The sequence below is a fragment of the Callospermophilus lateralis genome, chromosome 6 (genome assembly GCF_048772815.1).
Source record: "Callospermophilus lateralis isolate mCalLat2 chromosome 6, mCalLat2.hap1, whole genome shotgun sequence".
Taxonomy (NCBI): domain Eukaryota; kingdom Metazoa; phylum Chordata; class Mammalia; order Rodentia; family Sciuridae; genus Callospermophilus; species Callospermophilus lateralis.
Genome location: NC_135310.1, coordinates 90,611,038 through 90,628,025, shown reverse-complemented (window position 1 = coordinate 90,628,025; position 16,988 = coordinate 90,611,038). Strand labels below are relative to the sequence as shown.

Sequence of the window (16,988 nt, the reverse complement as noted above, 5' to 3'; positions counted from 1 at the left end):
TACAGAAGTTGGGGTACAAGGTTGATGGAACAAGCTGGTAAAGAGAAGGTGAGGGAGTTCTCTCATGTTTATTGTCCCAGTGAAAGAATTGAGGTCATCTGATAGGTAGGAGGAGTAGAGTATTAATGCTAGAGGTTTGAAGAAACAGGAAAATACATGAAAGAGTACTTTTGGAGAGAAGGAAAAGGAATCAAATTGGGAAATAGAAGGATAACATGGCAACAGAGTGACTGCTTGCAATCTGCCATCACATACTTAGGACATGTGAGCTAAGAGACACAGTTTTCTTCAGCCAATCACTGATCAGAGGCAGGTGTGGGGCCAGCACAAAATTGGTCATACCCAGGTATAGGGTTCTGGCAAACAAGTGAGGCAAGGAGAGAGGCAAATACCCAGGAGTTTTAAAAAAAAAAAAAACAAATAATACTTTCCAAAGCAGGACTCCTGTACCCCTTTATATACAAAGGGGTACATGATAGTCTTGGATAAATTACTTGAGGGGAAAAAAAAGGACTGACTTATTTCTTTTCTTATATTATTACCAAAAGCATGAGTTACATTTTTACAGTAGATCTATCTTCCTTTATTCAGTGACAATTGTTTCTTTTGCTTCCTCTCCTTAATGAGCTTTATCTTTGTTGCTTGTGTACCTGAATGTAATAAATTCTTTGACGCATGCTCTTCAGGTAATCTGTTCTTAGTTAAAGCACTGTGGATAATTCCCAGGATATTTCAGAGAGGCTGAGAGGCTGCAGTTGGGTTATCCACTGTGACAGATATCAGCGTAATTTACAGCAGGGAAGACCTGCAGCTGTCTGCAGTTCCATCCTCACAGAATCCATCGCAGCACAATAAAAGTCTCTCAGGCTTTTCAGAGGAGCATTCCCATGCAATCACCTCCTGGCCAAGAAATCATGTTCCTCACCTTGATCGCTCTCTCTTCAAATCAAATCTCCAAAACACATCTGCTGTTGGGCCCTGGGTATTTGATTTGACCCCGAGTACTTTTCCTCCTCATATCTACCTCCTGGCCAATAGTTCTCCCAGTCTTATAAATCTCCGAGCAGGCCTAGGCTTTATTACCACTTCCCAAACTGCCTTTTAAAGTTTAGCAAACTTCCAGTTTTCTAATAAAAAGTCACTACTTAATAGTCTCAAAAACCATGGTTACAGATTTCTAGCTTTCCTTTCATATTTTCTAGCTGAAGAATAACAATGTTCTGTGGCTGACAACTTATTTCATAGTAGGATCAGACTCTGGCCATGTTGTAAAATTCCCTCATTAGTAACTGAGATGGTTACTAAGAGACTCTCTATGCTGGAATTTTGTTACAAGGTAACAAAAATTCTATGCCCCAGCCACCTAGTGTCGTGGGGCACCTTCTTATCTCCCAGAATGCACCTAAACAGGAAAATAAGTGTGGAAAGAACCTTTGGCTACTACTATGGGGAGCTATGTTTTATCTTGCTGAATCCTTAGTTGTAAGTCCATTCCTCACTTTACAAGTGAAGCATCTGATGCCACTGAGGTTGATGGAACTAGTAAATGACAGGGTCAGAATTTGAACTCAGGGCTGTCTGTTGATTTGTTTTTCTATTTTACTACATTGACACAGCAAGCTCTAACAAGTATAATTAAGAAACTGTCCTTGAATCTTTACCCTTTTGTTGTGTTTATGTCTGTTATTGAAAAATTAGAAGTATTGATCATTTTTGTCTTGATAGGGAATAAATGGAAAAGATGGATTACCAGGTGCTCAGGTATGTGAAATGCCAGGTAAAATTAAAATTCTAATATGTAAGTGCATCCAGAATATCTACCAACATTTTAGTCAATCAGTTTGATTAAGAATCTCGGCAAGTAGTGATTTTAATGTTGACATCTGTTTTTCAGGGCATCATGGGTAAACCTGGAGACCGAGGCCCCAAAGGAGAACGGGTTTGTATATTACTATTGAGATTGCTGTTCAAACTAATTATAACTGTACCATCATGTTAAGTACACAATTATGCACGTAGATACCTCCAAATCTCCCAATATGAAAAAGTCTAGGTGTATATGACTCAAGATCTCTATTAGGTATAAAACATGATAAAAGACCCAGAAACAGGTCACATGGCAGATACACCTGCCACTTTGGCCTTTATACACACCTAATTCTACTTTGCTATTCTGTTTGGAAAGTTTTGCCCACCTATTGTCCTACACACATATGCCTACTCTAACCATTGCCCATGATTCCTTTTACCTAGAGAGGGTTTTCTCAACCTCAGCACTGTTAGTATTTGGGGGCAGATAAGTGATGTTGCTGGCTGTCCTGTGTACTGAAGAATGCTCAGCAGCATCCCTGGACTCTACCTGCTAGATGCAATAGCACCACTATCCCTCTAATTGTGGCCACTCTTAGTGTCTTCAGACCTCACTACATACCTCCTGGGAACCAAAACTTCCCTGATTAGTATCCCTCTCGGTCAGGGGTTCTCAGGAGAATAAGGAAGATGGTGTGAGGAAGTAGAGAAATAGAAAGGGGAAGTGCATTTGTAAGGAAGTTGTAGTAATGCCATTTATGTGATTTGCTTTTATGTAAACCATTTGGGTTGCTGCTAATGTTATTGAAACATGACATTCTTTTCTTTACTAAACCTGGATGTATTCTAGTAGGACTGGCATTGTGCCACTACTGCCAGTTACTTGAGCATCACCCTGCGTCGTTCTATGTAGGGTAGCTATTATGCACAAGTGTGGCACATGTTTGTGTACTATTTTCTAGTTTACTAATTTTTAAAAATCATGTTAATTTGGGGCTGGGGATGTGGCTCAAGCGGTAGCGTGCTCGCCTGGCATGCGTGCGGCCTGGGTTCGATCCTCAGCACCACATACAAACAAAGATGTTGTGTCTGCCGAAAACTAAAAAATAAATATTAAAAAAGTTCTCTCTCTCTCTCTCTCTCTCTCTCTCTTTCTCTCTCTCTCTTTAAAAAATCATGTTAATTAAAAGAAATATGAACAAAATATCAATTTAAAAAGAAAGTTTTCCTTGTCTCCTTACATAGAGAAACACTGGTACTTGACATATTTCCATTTCTCACCCTTATGCATAATACACTTACACATAGTACACATATTTATGTATACCAATATAAACAAATAGTCTTCTGAAAAATATGTGTTTTGTAAATTATTTTCATCTACCAATATATAATGACTGTCCTTGTCTGTAAATATAAATCTACATCTACATTTTAATGGCTTTATGTTTGACTTTTTGGATATGCCTTATTTCACTTAACTAGTCCCCTTCTTCTGCAGTTTTTTTTTTTTTTTTTAAGTTATCTCAGGAATTTCTCCCAGCATATGCTGGGTTGATGTATCTGTACAGATACATTTTTGTAACTAAGATACAGTAGCACTGATGTTAGATCCATCCATTTTCTCTTTGTATATGGATTCTCTCTTCACATCCTGTGATCACAAAAGGTCTCTATAAGTGTTCATTTATTTTTACTCTTTAAAACCAAGATAACACATTTTGTCCTTCTGCAAAATAATTACAAATGAAAGATTAATGTGATGAAATTCAGGGAAGCACAAGCACCAGTCCATCACATTTGGTGTGGCCATCACCTCCTAGAATTGTGCAACTAAATGTTTGAAAATCTGTAACTGAAGCACCCACTGTGTGTGCACTCTCTCCCTCTTTTGCATATACTAGTGGATATATTGCAGCATAAAAGACAACATTTAAGAAACTTCAGGAACATCTAATATGATCTCATTCCTAATTTTTTCTGACATCTTCTTCAAGAAATTCTCTTGTAGTTCATTTATGCCGTTGAGTAAACCATCTCAGTGACAACCCTCCTCCAGGCACCTGCTTCGAACCTTTACAATGGCTTTCTCATCTCTCACCTTCATGAGTTGTATATATTTAGGACATAGTGAACACATGTGCATGCACGCACACAAACAGGTAAGACACGAGCACAGAAGACAAACTCAAAGAATCTAATAAAGGCCAAATATGAGAGCACAGGAAGAGCAAAAAAATGAAAGTTCACAATGTAGAAAAGGTTTTGAGTGTCCTGAAGATTTTTTACATGGAGGATCTCTGATGATATCCCACTGGCAATATTCCTTTATTATTATGAAGGAGATCCAGGCCTGAAGTGACTACTGATATTGACCTTTCTGAAATTCCGTCATTCTAGACAGGCAACTGAGTACAACTGTTTTCATCAATAACGATTATATCTTTAGTGCTTCCAAGGTGCCAGACATTGTTCTCAGCACTCTACTTGGGTTAATTCGTGTATTTTCCAACAATGCCCTACCTAGTAGATCCTATTAATATCCCCATAAGAAAGGAAGCTTAAGTGACAAAGCTTAAGTCACTTATCCATGGTCCAACAGTGAATAAATGCAACTGTGAATCCAAAAACTTTGTTCTTAGCCACAGCTGATGAGGTTCTAGAAAGGATCATTCTTTTCTTTCCCCTCCTTCCAACAGGGTGATCAGGGAATTCCAGGAGATAGAGGTCCACAAGGTGAACGGGGAAAACCAGGCCTTACAGGAATGAAAGGAGCTATAGGTCCTATGGGGCCACCAGGAAACAAGGGCTCCATGGGATCCCCTGGCCACCAAGGCCCTCCAGGATCCCCAGGAATCCCTGGCCCTCCGGTAAGTAGTGCTGAGCCCTTCAGGAGCTCCCAGCTTTATAATGAGAGCAATGATAATGCTTTCTAAAATATGTAAAATACACTTAAGCTGGTTTCTGTTGTTTTTGAATTTCTGTGCCAGATCCTCTAAGCCTTGCTGTGCATCACCTCACTCCATCTGAGAGGAGTGTCTTTCCATTCCATTTTTTTTTAAATTGTTTTTTAGTTGTCAATAGACATTTATTTATTTATTTGTGATGCTGAAAATCTAACTCAGTGATCACACATACTAGGTAAGCACTCTACCAACTGAGCTACAAACCCAGCCCTCCATTCCACTTTTATAAAGGAACTTTTATAAATTAGGACTCACTAATTAAATAGAAGAGTTGAAGCCATGCTCCAGTCTGAAAGTCTCACTGCATGGTGATTTCCCATGGATCTTCCAAGTCACTCATCTAACTACATATCCCATTATAATGTTTGTTCATGTCCATATCTGAAACATACATAGAAAGCAATGGAGATGATTCCCTATGTCACAATATCTAATATACATTACATTGTACAGGATATATTTATTGCCCAGAATACCTTAAGATAATAACCAAATATAAAGAATAGTAATACTTTAAAATTCTAGTCATTGTGAAAAATAACTCCCTTTTAAAATTACCAAGGTTTTATAGCAAAACTTTATAAGTGTTAGATTCATTATCAAATGCATGCAAAACACCATTGGTCAAGGGTTAAAAATTTAACTGACACGATTTACCTATTTTATTAGATCTCAATGACATTTTCCATTAAGAAAATTGCTTGATACATTTAATGCTTATTACATGTAAATTATAGAATTGTCATGAAGTAGGCAAAATTTAATGTTTTATTTCATGGATAAAGTATTTTATAAAGAGTAATCCAGGGCTGGTATTGTGGCCCAGAGGTAGAGTGCTCGCCTAGCATGCATGAGGCCCTGGGTTCAATCCTCAGCACCACATGAAGTAAAATAAAGACATTATGTCCACATGTAACTAGAAAAATAAATATTAAAAAAAAAGATGAATCCAGCATACCTTAAGTTCTCTTCCAGCTTCTCTTTATGGATATTGTAATATCAGACAAGGACTCTTGCCTGTGTCAAGGGATTGGTTGGAAGTTGAATTGTGATTGAGATTTGAACATCAAGATAATGCTGTTTAGGTTAACTTTATAAATTGAAGTAACAGGAACTTTCCTAATTGTATGAAGCTATGTCTCTCCACTAGTAGAAAATATGTTAATATCACTAGACACCATTCTAGTTCACAGCTTTTAAAGCAATTATGCACTTCAACTTATTCTCAGCATTTGATCAAAAGATATTTATTATCCAATACAATTGCCAAAAGCATTTTTGCTTGAAAAATGTATCTCTATAAAAGTTAAGTGTGCATGCCAACCCAAAACTTCTATTCTTAATTCATTTTTTCTGTGTTCTATTTTAATAGACTCATCTTTTTTCTTCTTTAGGCTGATGCAGTTTCATTTGAAGAAATAAAGAAGTACATTAATCAAGAGGTCCAAAGGATTTTTGAAGGTTAGGTTTACTTTATAACATTTCTAAATTTTCACTGATTCCCACCTCTGTGAAGAATCCCAAGTAACATTCTTGAGAAATAGCAGAAAGATGACTCTAACGGGCAGCCTACTTTATGGTGGAGCAGCTCTGATGGAAAATTCTTCCTTGTACTCAGTTAAATTTGCCTCCCTGAAATATCCTGTCATTGTGCTGGTTGGTAAGACAACACAGGTATATTATCTTCTAAACATATGACAGCCTTTGGGGTGTTATTCAATGTCCCTCATGCTCTTCATTTTTCTCTTTTATGGAGAAAACATGTCTCACTCCTCCACTTGTTATGCTAGGGTTTAAGTTGCCCTCATTGCCAGGAAGTTTTGATCAAGGCAGATTAGCCTTTTGATCTAGATCAGGGTCAGAACACTGTGCCTACCAGTCACTCCCACCTGCCATCTATCTGTGTATGGCCCATAGCTAAACATGATTTTTTCCCCCACATTTTAAAAGTTTTAAAAATCAAAAAAATCTCTCATGATACGTAAAAATGATACAAAATTGAAATTTGTCTCTATAAATAAGGTGTCATTAGAACATGGCCATGTTTATTTCTTTATTTTCTCTGGCTCTTTTCATACTATAGGGGCAGAATTGAGTAGTTGTGACAGATCATAAAGCCAAACAAAAAATTAAATATTTAATATTTGGCCCTTTGCAGAGAAAGTTTTATGACCCTTGTTCTAGACACTAATTTAGCCCAAGATAGTATAATATTGTTGCTTAGGGGAAAAAAAATGCTATTAACGTTTTGAGTTAGATTAACTAATAACCCTAGATCTTCCTTATTCAATTTTTAAAAATTTAGTGGTTTCTCATTGTAGACTGTTTATTTTGAAAGACTAAGTACTTATGCTTGTTCAATATCTTATGCTTGCTCATATTAAATTTCAAATGATTCATGTTCAAGCCTTGTTCCAAACTAAAGGTATCTTTTAGAACACTCTTGCAGGGCAAGTAGGCCAACCCTCATGACATGTTTATAAAATTTAGATAGGACACAGTTATCATTCTAGTCGTTAATAGAAATGTTGAATTAAAAGGTCAAGAGTCAAGGATTTAGCTTTTCTAAATGCCATTGGATTCTTTCTGCCCACATGCAAATCATCTATTTATCTATTGTTTGATAGTCTGACTTCATATAGTTGTCCTAAAATCCACTCTACATTTCTTTGTCTATTCACAAGGATATCACGTGATTTTGTGAAATGATTTGCTAAAAATCAATATCACTCAAGATTAATAAAGTGAAAATTATTTGTCTTCTGCAAATAAATCCACACTGGATCTCTTGATTCCTACTTCCACTGCTAATCATTATAAGCCAAAAATAGGTTGAATTTTGTAAGGAGTTAGATAATATATACCAAGTCCATCTTCAATTTTTCTGCTCCAAACATGGAATCAGCTATTCTACAAGGAGCCCTGATTATTTTTAATTATAATTAGCATTAGAGACTGAAGGCTCATTGTTTGGGTGCACATTATCTTGTTTCACAGGAGAACTAGAGATAGAGTGGGGTCACACTGTGACTTTTAGCCACTTCAGTAACAGGACAGAAAAAAATAAGAGATAGGGCAGCATTGTAGCAAGATAAATAAAATATCCACCATCTACCACCCCAGCTTTAAAGCTTAGGGCAAGGGAAAGTGCACAAAGATAAGGGTCAAAGAATCCCAGAAAACTCTAGGCTCAAATACTGACAATCCTGAAAGTTTCGTGGCCCTTTGCAAACTTATAGCTTAAATAGATAAAGGGCCTAAAATGAGCAGAGTAATCTGACTTTAGAAAAGAATTCACTTCATCTCCAGGGAGATCCCCAGGGTGCAGTAGCCAGGAGCCATCCTGAGAGGGACTATCTGAATTTAGACTACTTTAAGGTACAGAAGCTTCTGTATGTTCCCATCTTTGGGACCCCATTGACATTCCTACACTGCTCAGCAGGTGGCTGCCTCATGAGCCAGATCTGGCTGGCTGGAGTGACCTGACAGAGACTCACTGAAAGGGCTGTACAGTAGAGTCAGAGCTGCCCACAAGGACTAGGGGATCCAGGAACCTGCCCTGTGAGACCTGGGCTGTTGCTAGTCATACATGGTTCCTGATAGCACCTACCAGGAACAAGATGGCTGCCTGCACAGTTCCCACAAACTCTCCCGCCCCTACTTCTGTACAAAGTAGGGGGCAACTGAGTTTCTACCACTCCCTCACCCACAGGGAGGTTCTGAGGCAGTTTTAGGCAACACTGCCACAAACCCAGCCCCTGAGGCAACCAGCCTAAGAAAGTCCAGAGAGTAACTCCCCAGCAGTAGCCATATTCCACCCTCCTTGGCTCCTCTGAACATCTCAACTGAGAGGAATTTACCCTTACGTGACCAGTCCCATTCAATACCTGGTGGGCAATACAGTTGAAAAAAATCAGGGGGTGGGGGAAAATGTCCAGCCATTTCCTACCCTTGGGCTATGCAGCCCAAGAAGTTTCAGAGAAAAAAAAAAAAAAGTCCCTGGTACCAACCACATTCTGCTCTTGCAAGCACTTCAGCTAAGTGCATTTTTGTGCAGTGACCCAATCCTGCTCGATCCCTGTATTCACAATTGCAAAAAACTCAGAGGAGACTACACCTACACAGGTCCCCTGCTTTGGTCATCCCCATACATTGTCTGATCATGCACAGCTGACAAGACAGTGTGAGTGCCACATAAAGGGTTCTGTGATTCCTGCCTGTAGCCATGAAGGACCTGGGCCCAAAATAGTGTGTAATCAAAGGCAAGAAACTCAGGCTCCTCATCACTACAGGAGCAACCAATACCAGAGACTCTTTCATATAAAAGGGCCAATATCAACAGTGCCTGAGAAAATTGATTACCTAATAGAGGCCACTACTCCCATTGCAGGGGTAACCACACAGGGTACACCCATATACTTTCTACACTACATCTGCCTCAACTTCTAGAATATCCTCACCCTTGCATAACCCATAGAAATAGTGGCTCTCTCCAACTCCAATACAGTATGTGCTATTCTCAAACTCACTAAACACAGACAATGAAGCTGCAGGAAGATTACACTGTATTATCCAGCTGGAAATAAACATAATATTTCATAACAAACTGATACCCCAAGACATATCCATATCTTTCGTAGACAGTCACTTGTTAAGAAGATCATCTTGGGGCTGGGGTTGTGGCTTGGTGGTGAAGTGTTTGCCTGGCACATGTGAGGCACTGGGTTAGATCCTCAGCACCACATAAAAATAAATAAATGGAATAGAAGTGTTGTGTCCATTTACAATTTAAAAAAAAAAAAAAGAATGTCATCTCATGAAAGTGGTAAATATCCATTTCATCAGCTCTGCAATTCTCAATATAGAAACACAAGAAATATGGGGGAATGGGTCATATGACATCCTAAAGATCATAACTCTCTAGTAATAGATTCCATAAATATCAAAGTAGATAACATGACTGACAATTAATTCAAAAGAAATTTTTTAAAGCTCAATGAGGTCTAAGAGAATACAAAGAATGAAAAATTAGGAAGACATGCAATTAGAAAGACAATGCAGGACATCAGTGAAAAATTCAGCAAAGAGATTAAGAAAGAACCCATCATAAATCTTGAAAATAAAGAGCTCTATAAGTTTGATAAATTCAGCTGGAAGCCTCAACAATAGACTAGATCAACTGGACAAAAGAATCAGGTTGAAGACAGGTCTTTTGAAATATCACATTCATACTGAAATAAAGAAAAAAATGAAAGGAGTATGGGACATAATTAAAAGATCAAACTTCTATATCATCAGCATATTCGAAAGGGAGAAAAGATTAAGGGCATAGAAAATCTATTCAATAAAATAATAGCAAAAAGCTTCCCTAATCTTGACAGGCATAGACATCCAGGTACAAGACCCATATAACCCCAAATAGACATGACCAGAAATGATCCTCCCCAGAATGTACCATAGTCAAACTATCAAAAGTACAGGACAACCAGGGACAGTGGCACACACCTGGAATCCCATAAATCCAAGAGGCTGAGGCAAGAGGATCACAAGTTGGAGGTCAGCCTAGCAACTTGGTGAGACCCTGTCTCAAAATAAAAAGGGATGGGGTTTATAGCTCAGTGGTAAACTATCCCAGGTTCAATCTCTAGTACTGCCCCCGCCCCCCCCCAAAAAAAAGTACAAGACAAAGAATTTTTAAATCTCCAACAGTGCCAAGTCACATTTAAATGTAAACCCACTAGACTAACAGCCTATAGGCCAGGAGGACATGTAATATTATTTCAAATTCTGAGAGAAAAACCACTGCCAACAAAAATTACATCCAGCAAGGCTTTTTTGTTCAGAATTGGATAAGTATAGACCTACCAAGATAAACAAAAACTAAGGGATTTATGACCACAAGACTAGCCTTTGTAGATGCTCAAAGGAATCTTAAACACAGTAGTGAAAGAAAAATAACTCCCATCATAATAGCATGTAAAAATATAAATCTCGCCAGAATAGATATACAATAATAGAAAAGAATGAAATATTATCAATAAAGTATACCATCAAACCACAAAGATGAAAGAGGAAGACTCAGAAAGAATATTAAAAACAACCAGAAGGAAAACAAAATGACAAGTACAAGTCCATACGTTTCATTAATAACTCTGAATGTAGATGGTCTTAATTCTTCAGTTGAAAGATACAACCGGGCACGGTGGTGCACGCCTGTAATCCCAATGGCTTGGGAGGATGAGAAGGAGGATCGCAAGTTCAAAGCCAGCCTCAGCAAAAAATGAGGCACTAAACAACACTGTCTCTAAATAAAATACAAAAAATAGAACTGGGGATGTGGCTCAGTGATCGAGTGCCCCCAAGTTCAGTCCCCGGTACACACACACACACACACACACAGATATGGACTGACTGAATGGATCAAAAGACAAGAACCAATAATATGCTGTCTATAATAAAATCACATTAGTAAGGATACATAGAGACTGAAAGTGAAAGGATTGAAAATGCTATTCCAAGCAAATGCAATTTGGAAAAAAAAAATAGCATACTTATATCTGACAAATAGGCTTTAAACAAAAACAGTAAGAAAAGACAAAATGGGGTCACTAATCATCAAGGGATCAATTCATCAAGATATTACTATTATAAGTTTATATACATTGATTTATAAAATTTCGTGCTCCATTATTCAAACACTGTTAGACCGAAAGGGAGAGATAGGCCCCAGTACAATAATAGTTGGGGATTTCAGTACCCCACTTTGACCAATCAATAGGTCATCTAGACCAGGTTTAAAAAAAACACAGTTAAACTACTTTATAGATCAAGTAGACTTAACAGATATTTACAGAACATTCCACCCAATACCTGCAGAATACACATTCTTTTCATCAGTGCATAGAATTTTCTCTGCAGTAGAACAAAGACACAAAACAATTCTAATAACTGAAATTATAGCCTATATTTTTTCTGATCACAATGGAATAAAACTAGAAATCAACAACAAGAGAAACTTTAAAAATTATTCAAATAGATGGATACTGAACAAAACACTTTTGAATAGTGTATCATTTAAAAAGAAGAAAATTTTAAAATTCCTTGAGACAAATTAAAATGAAAACAATATACCAAAACCTATAGGAAACAATGAAAACAGTATAAATGGAAGTTCATAATAATGAGTGTCTACATTTAAAAAAATACAAAAATATAAAACAACATAATGATGCATCTCAGGGTCTTAGAGGAACAAGAATAATCTGTATATAAAATTAGAAGAAATAATAAAGATCAAGCAGAAATAAATGAAATAGAGTTTAAAAGAACAACACACATTAAAAAAAATCAATGGAGAGCTGGTTATTTGAAAGTTAAGCAAAATTGACAAGCTTTTATCTAAACTAACCAAATAAAGAAGACCCAAATAAAACTAGAGATGAAAAAGAATACATTACAATTTACACTACAGAAATTCAAAGGATCATAAGGAATTATTTTGAGAAAAATATATGCTAACAAGTTGGGAAAACTTAGAAGAAATGGAGAAATTTCTGGATATACATGACCTAACAAAATGGAACAAAGAATATTTTAAAAACTGAACAGACCATTAAAAATTACTGAGATTGAATTCATAATAAAAAGTCTCCCAACAAAGAAAATTCCAGGACTGAATGGCTTCACTGCTGGATTTTATGAAACTTAAGAAGTAACTCTGATACTTCTCAAATTGTTCTGTAGGATTGAAAGGGAGGGGACACTTCTAGATTCTATGTGCCCAACTTTATTCTGTTACCAAAACCTGACAAAAGAACAAGAGAGAGGTGAAGACCAATATGATGAATATAAATGCAAAAATTTTCAACAAAACACTAGCAAATTGAATAGTACATCAAAAAGATTATTCACCATGATCAAGTTGGTTTCACTCTAGGGCTACAAGAATGGTTCAACATATGCAAAACAAACACAGTATAGTATAAATATAAGGATTAAAAGAAAAATCACATGATCATCTCAATATATGGAGAAAAGACCTTTGATAGCATTCAATATCATTTTATGATAAAAGCTCTGAATAAATTAGGTATAAAGGATTGTACCTCAACATAATAAAGTTTATATATGACAAACCCATATCCAACAACATACCGAATGGGGTAAAACTGAAAGAATTTCCTCTAAGATCAGGAGCAAGACACTGTGTCCACTTTGCCACTCTTATTCAATATGGTACTAGAAAGTTTAGTCACAGCAATTAGACAAGAAATAAAAGGCATATAAATAGGAAGTCAGACACATTTTCCCTGATGAGATTCCACACATAGAAAAGCCCAAAGCCAAAAGACTATTAGAACTGATAGAAAATTAAGGCAGTAGGATACAAAACTCGGTATTTTTTTATATCAATAATAAACTCCAGAAGGAAAAGAGGAAAACAATCCCACTCACAATAACCACAAAATAAATAAAATAATGAGGAGTAAACTTAAACTTAACTAAGGAAGTAAAAGACCTCTCTGTTGTAAATTACAAAAATAATTGAAATTGAAATGTGAAAAGAATTTCCCCAGGTCCCCACATTCATGAATTGGAAGAATTAATATTGTTAAAATATCTATAATACCCAAAGAGCTACATATTCAAAGCAACCACTATCAAAATACCAATGACATTTTTCAAAGAGAATTCTTCAAAAAGAATCCTCAAATTTATATGGAAGAACAAAAGATTCCAAATAATCAAAGCAATCTTGAGCAAAACTAGCAAAGCTAGATGCATCACAATAACCAATTTCAAGATATACTACAAACTATAGTAACAACCACCAAAAAAACCCAGCATGGTATTATCATTAAAAACAGACACATAAACCAATGGAAAGTAATAGAGAATATAGAAATAAATCCATTCATCTACATCCAACTGAGTCTTGACAAAGATGCTAAAACACATTGGAAAAAGGCTTGCTTGGGAAAATTGGACAGCCACATTCCAAAGACTGAAGCATGACTCCTGACTCTCACTCCATATAAAAAGCAACTTGAAACGCAAGACCTGAAACTACTAAAGGGAAGCATAAGGGAAACATTTCAAGATATTGGTACAGGTAATAAGTCTCTGATGGGCTTCCAAAAGCACAAAAAAAGAGCAAAAAAATTGACAGATGCAATTACATCAAACTAAAAATCTTCTGCAAGGAAAGGAAACAACAGAGTGAAGAGAACCTACAGAATGGGAGAAAATATCTGCCAGCTAGTCATCATTAAAGAGTTAATATCCAGGATTTATAAAGAATTTAAAGACACAAGTAATCCAATTTAAAAATGAGTAAATTACCTAACAGATACTTCTCAAAAGAAATAAAAATGGCCAATAAACATGAAAAAATGCTCAATCATTAACCACCAGGGAAATGCAATCAAAACTACAGTGACATATCATCTTACCCCAGTTATAATGGCTATTATCAAAAACAAAAGAGTTAATAGAGAATATGGAGAAAAATGAACACTTTTATACTGCTGGTGGGAGTATAAATTAGCACAGCCATTAGGTAAAATAGTATTGAGGTTCCTAAAAGGCTAAAAATATAACTACCATATGATCTAGCTATTTCACTCCAGGGTATATATTCAAAGGACGTAAAGTCAGCATACAGAACAGATACCTGCATACTCATGTTTATTGGGGCATTCAAAAAGAGTTAAGATATGGAATCAAGTAAGGTATCCATCAACAGATGAATGAATAAGTATAATATATATGTATACCATATATATATGATATATATGTATGTGTGTGTATGCAACGGAGCCTTAAAGAATAAAATTCAGGGGGCTGGAGTTGTGGCTCAGTGGTAGATCATTTGCCTAGGATGTGCGAAGCTCTGGGTTCGATCCTCAGCACCACATAATAAATAAATTAAATAAAGGTATTGTGTCCAACTACAACTAAAAAATAAATACTTTTTAAAAAAAAGAATAAAATTCAACCATGAAGAATAAAATTCTGTCATTTGTAGAAAAATGGATGGAACTGGAGGACATTATATTAAAATAAGGCAGACAAAAAAAAAATGAGTCACAGCTCCCCCTCCTGCTCCCCTTCTTCCTCTCCCTCTCTGGAAGGGAGAACTGGAACTGGAAGGGGAAGGATGAGAGGTTTGAAGGGCAGATGGATATAATCAATCAGACAGTATTCACACCTTTAATGGACCTCCACCATGAAAAGGATAATGCCAGCAATTATGTTTTGGAATTTCAATCTAAATTTCCCCTTCGCTCCTTATTTCCATGGGCTCTAGTATCATTAATTATCTTTTATCTCAGGAAACTTTGTTGTTGAACTTCAATTTCTTAAAAGCCTTTAGACAAAGTCTTATTTAATAGCTCAGTGATTAGTTCAACTTTTTATGGTCATCATTATACAAAGTACATGTATAAAGACCTGAATTGGGTGTCAACATACCTTATATACAAACAGGAATATGAAAAAATATAGTATATATGTGTATTAAGAATTGTAATGCAAAAAAATGTACATGTATAATGGCATAAATTGGCGTGAACATACTTTATATACAGAGATACAAAAAATTTGCTCTATATGTGTAATAATAATTGTAATGCAAAAAAAGAAAAGAAAATTAACATTGTGATAAGATAAAAAAATTAGTTTAACTTTTTGAAGGCTGATGAAGAATGTCAGAAAATATAACCAAGCGAATAGGGGGAAAAAATGATGTGTGGATATAGGGGAGGTGTTCATTCTGTAAGTTCAGCAGACACTGGATAAAAGCATAGGCTCTGGCAGCCTGTTCTGCAGCAAAGACAACACTGGCATTTCCCCTAGGGAAGGCCCACGCTGCCATTCCCAAGCCATTCTGCACTTTACTCCTATTGACGGCTGTTGGTCTCCTGAAAAGGCAGGACAGGAGAACTGAGCCACTCTTCATCTCTCCTGGGGCAAGTTTACCAGCTTTCACTGTCTGAATTGTAACTCCTCTAAGTCTGTATCTTTCCCCTGAGTTCATGCCCCTTCTTCTGAGTTACACCCTACCTGGAAGCTTACAGGTACTGAGTCTTTCCTGGATTTGTCCTCATTCTTCCTACTTCCTCTCAGACTGTTCTAACCTGCTAGGTCCAGGTGAGTAGCTAAATAGCCTCCCCTGCCCCAAGAGCCAGTGCTCCATCAGAAGCCACAGATGTCTCAGCCTCATGACAATATTCTAAAGAGACTCTAAAGGAAATGTTTTTCTGTTGAAACTCCTAGATCTGAGGCTCTTATATGATATTCCTCTTTTTATCTCTTGACATCAGTTCAGCAAAATGGTCTTCTCCCAAACAAAATTATATCTGAAACCCAGAATTTAGTTATTTAGCACTTAAGTTAATTTGTCCCCAAATCATTTCAATTCAGCCCATTTGATTTTCCACTTAAAAGTCACCTTTTCCATGGCTTCTGAACACCATTTACAGAAAGAAACAAGAAAAATCTCCATTTTCACAAATCAGTGCTCGAAGGTCACAGTTCCCTTTTTTCAGAAAGCTTTTTCTTTAAAAGCAAAGATTAATTTTCACATATTAAAACAGTTACAGTTAAGTAGCACACTAAAGTGCTACAGTTCAGTAGTGCCCATCCGCCTCCCTTTCTCTTAGCAATTTCACAAGAGACAGCGTGAATGACAGCTCATACTTAGCTCTGTCTATGCATCCCTGCAATCCACAGCCTTGGAAGCAATTATCTCTGGTCAGCAGGTCACAGACTGATAGCAGGGCCTAAGAGAGTCCTCAGGAGCTCCTGCTGTCTCACTTTATTATCCCAGGTGCCCAAATGGGAACCTCTATAGAAACCCTATCCTTGCCAGGACCCAGACATGGCCTTCTCGACTCCCTTTCACCCCTTAGATTCAACACAGATCTCACAACTAGGGCTATTTTCCAGGCCACCAAATCCTCTTTCAGCATCCTGATGTCTCTTCCCAAACCTAACCATGGAGGGAGGTGTCTTTCCACCAGGCCCAAGGCTAGGTTCCAGTTGGATAATGCCTACAAGTACATCCACTTGAAAGTTAGATTAAATTCCCAATTTGACTGGCCAACAAGTCAAGGCCTTTTCCAAGCAAGGCAACCCCACAGGGCAGGAAAAGATGCCACCTATACATCAGCATTTTTGGCTTTATGAGGACTTTGCAGCTACCAATGATCC

The 16,988-nt window shown here is 37.0% G+C and overlaps 1 protein-coding gene across 1 annotated transcript in view; it reads left to right on the top strand.

The window, feature by feature from the left end:
• Window positions 1–16,988, top strand: part of Col19a1 (collagen type XIX alpha 1 chain) — a 296,753-nt gene that overhangs the window by 266,911 nt on the left and 12,854 nt on the right. The window contains exons 44-47 of the mRNA XM_076860052.2: window positions 1,726–1,761; window positions 1,895–1,939; window positions 4,509–4,679; window positions 6,170–6,236. Of these exons, the coding sequence (XP_076716167.2) occupies window positions 1,726–1,761; window positions 1,895–1,939; window positions 4,509–4,679; window positions 6,170–6,236 (319 nt within the window). The remainder of the gene's footprint in view (window positions 1–1,725; window positions 1,762–1,894; window positions 1,940–4,508; window positions 4,680–6,169; window positions 6,237–16,988) is intronic.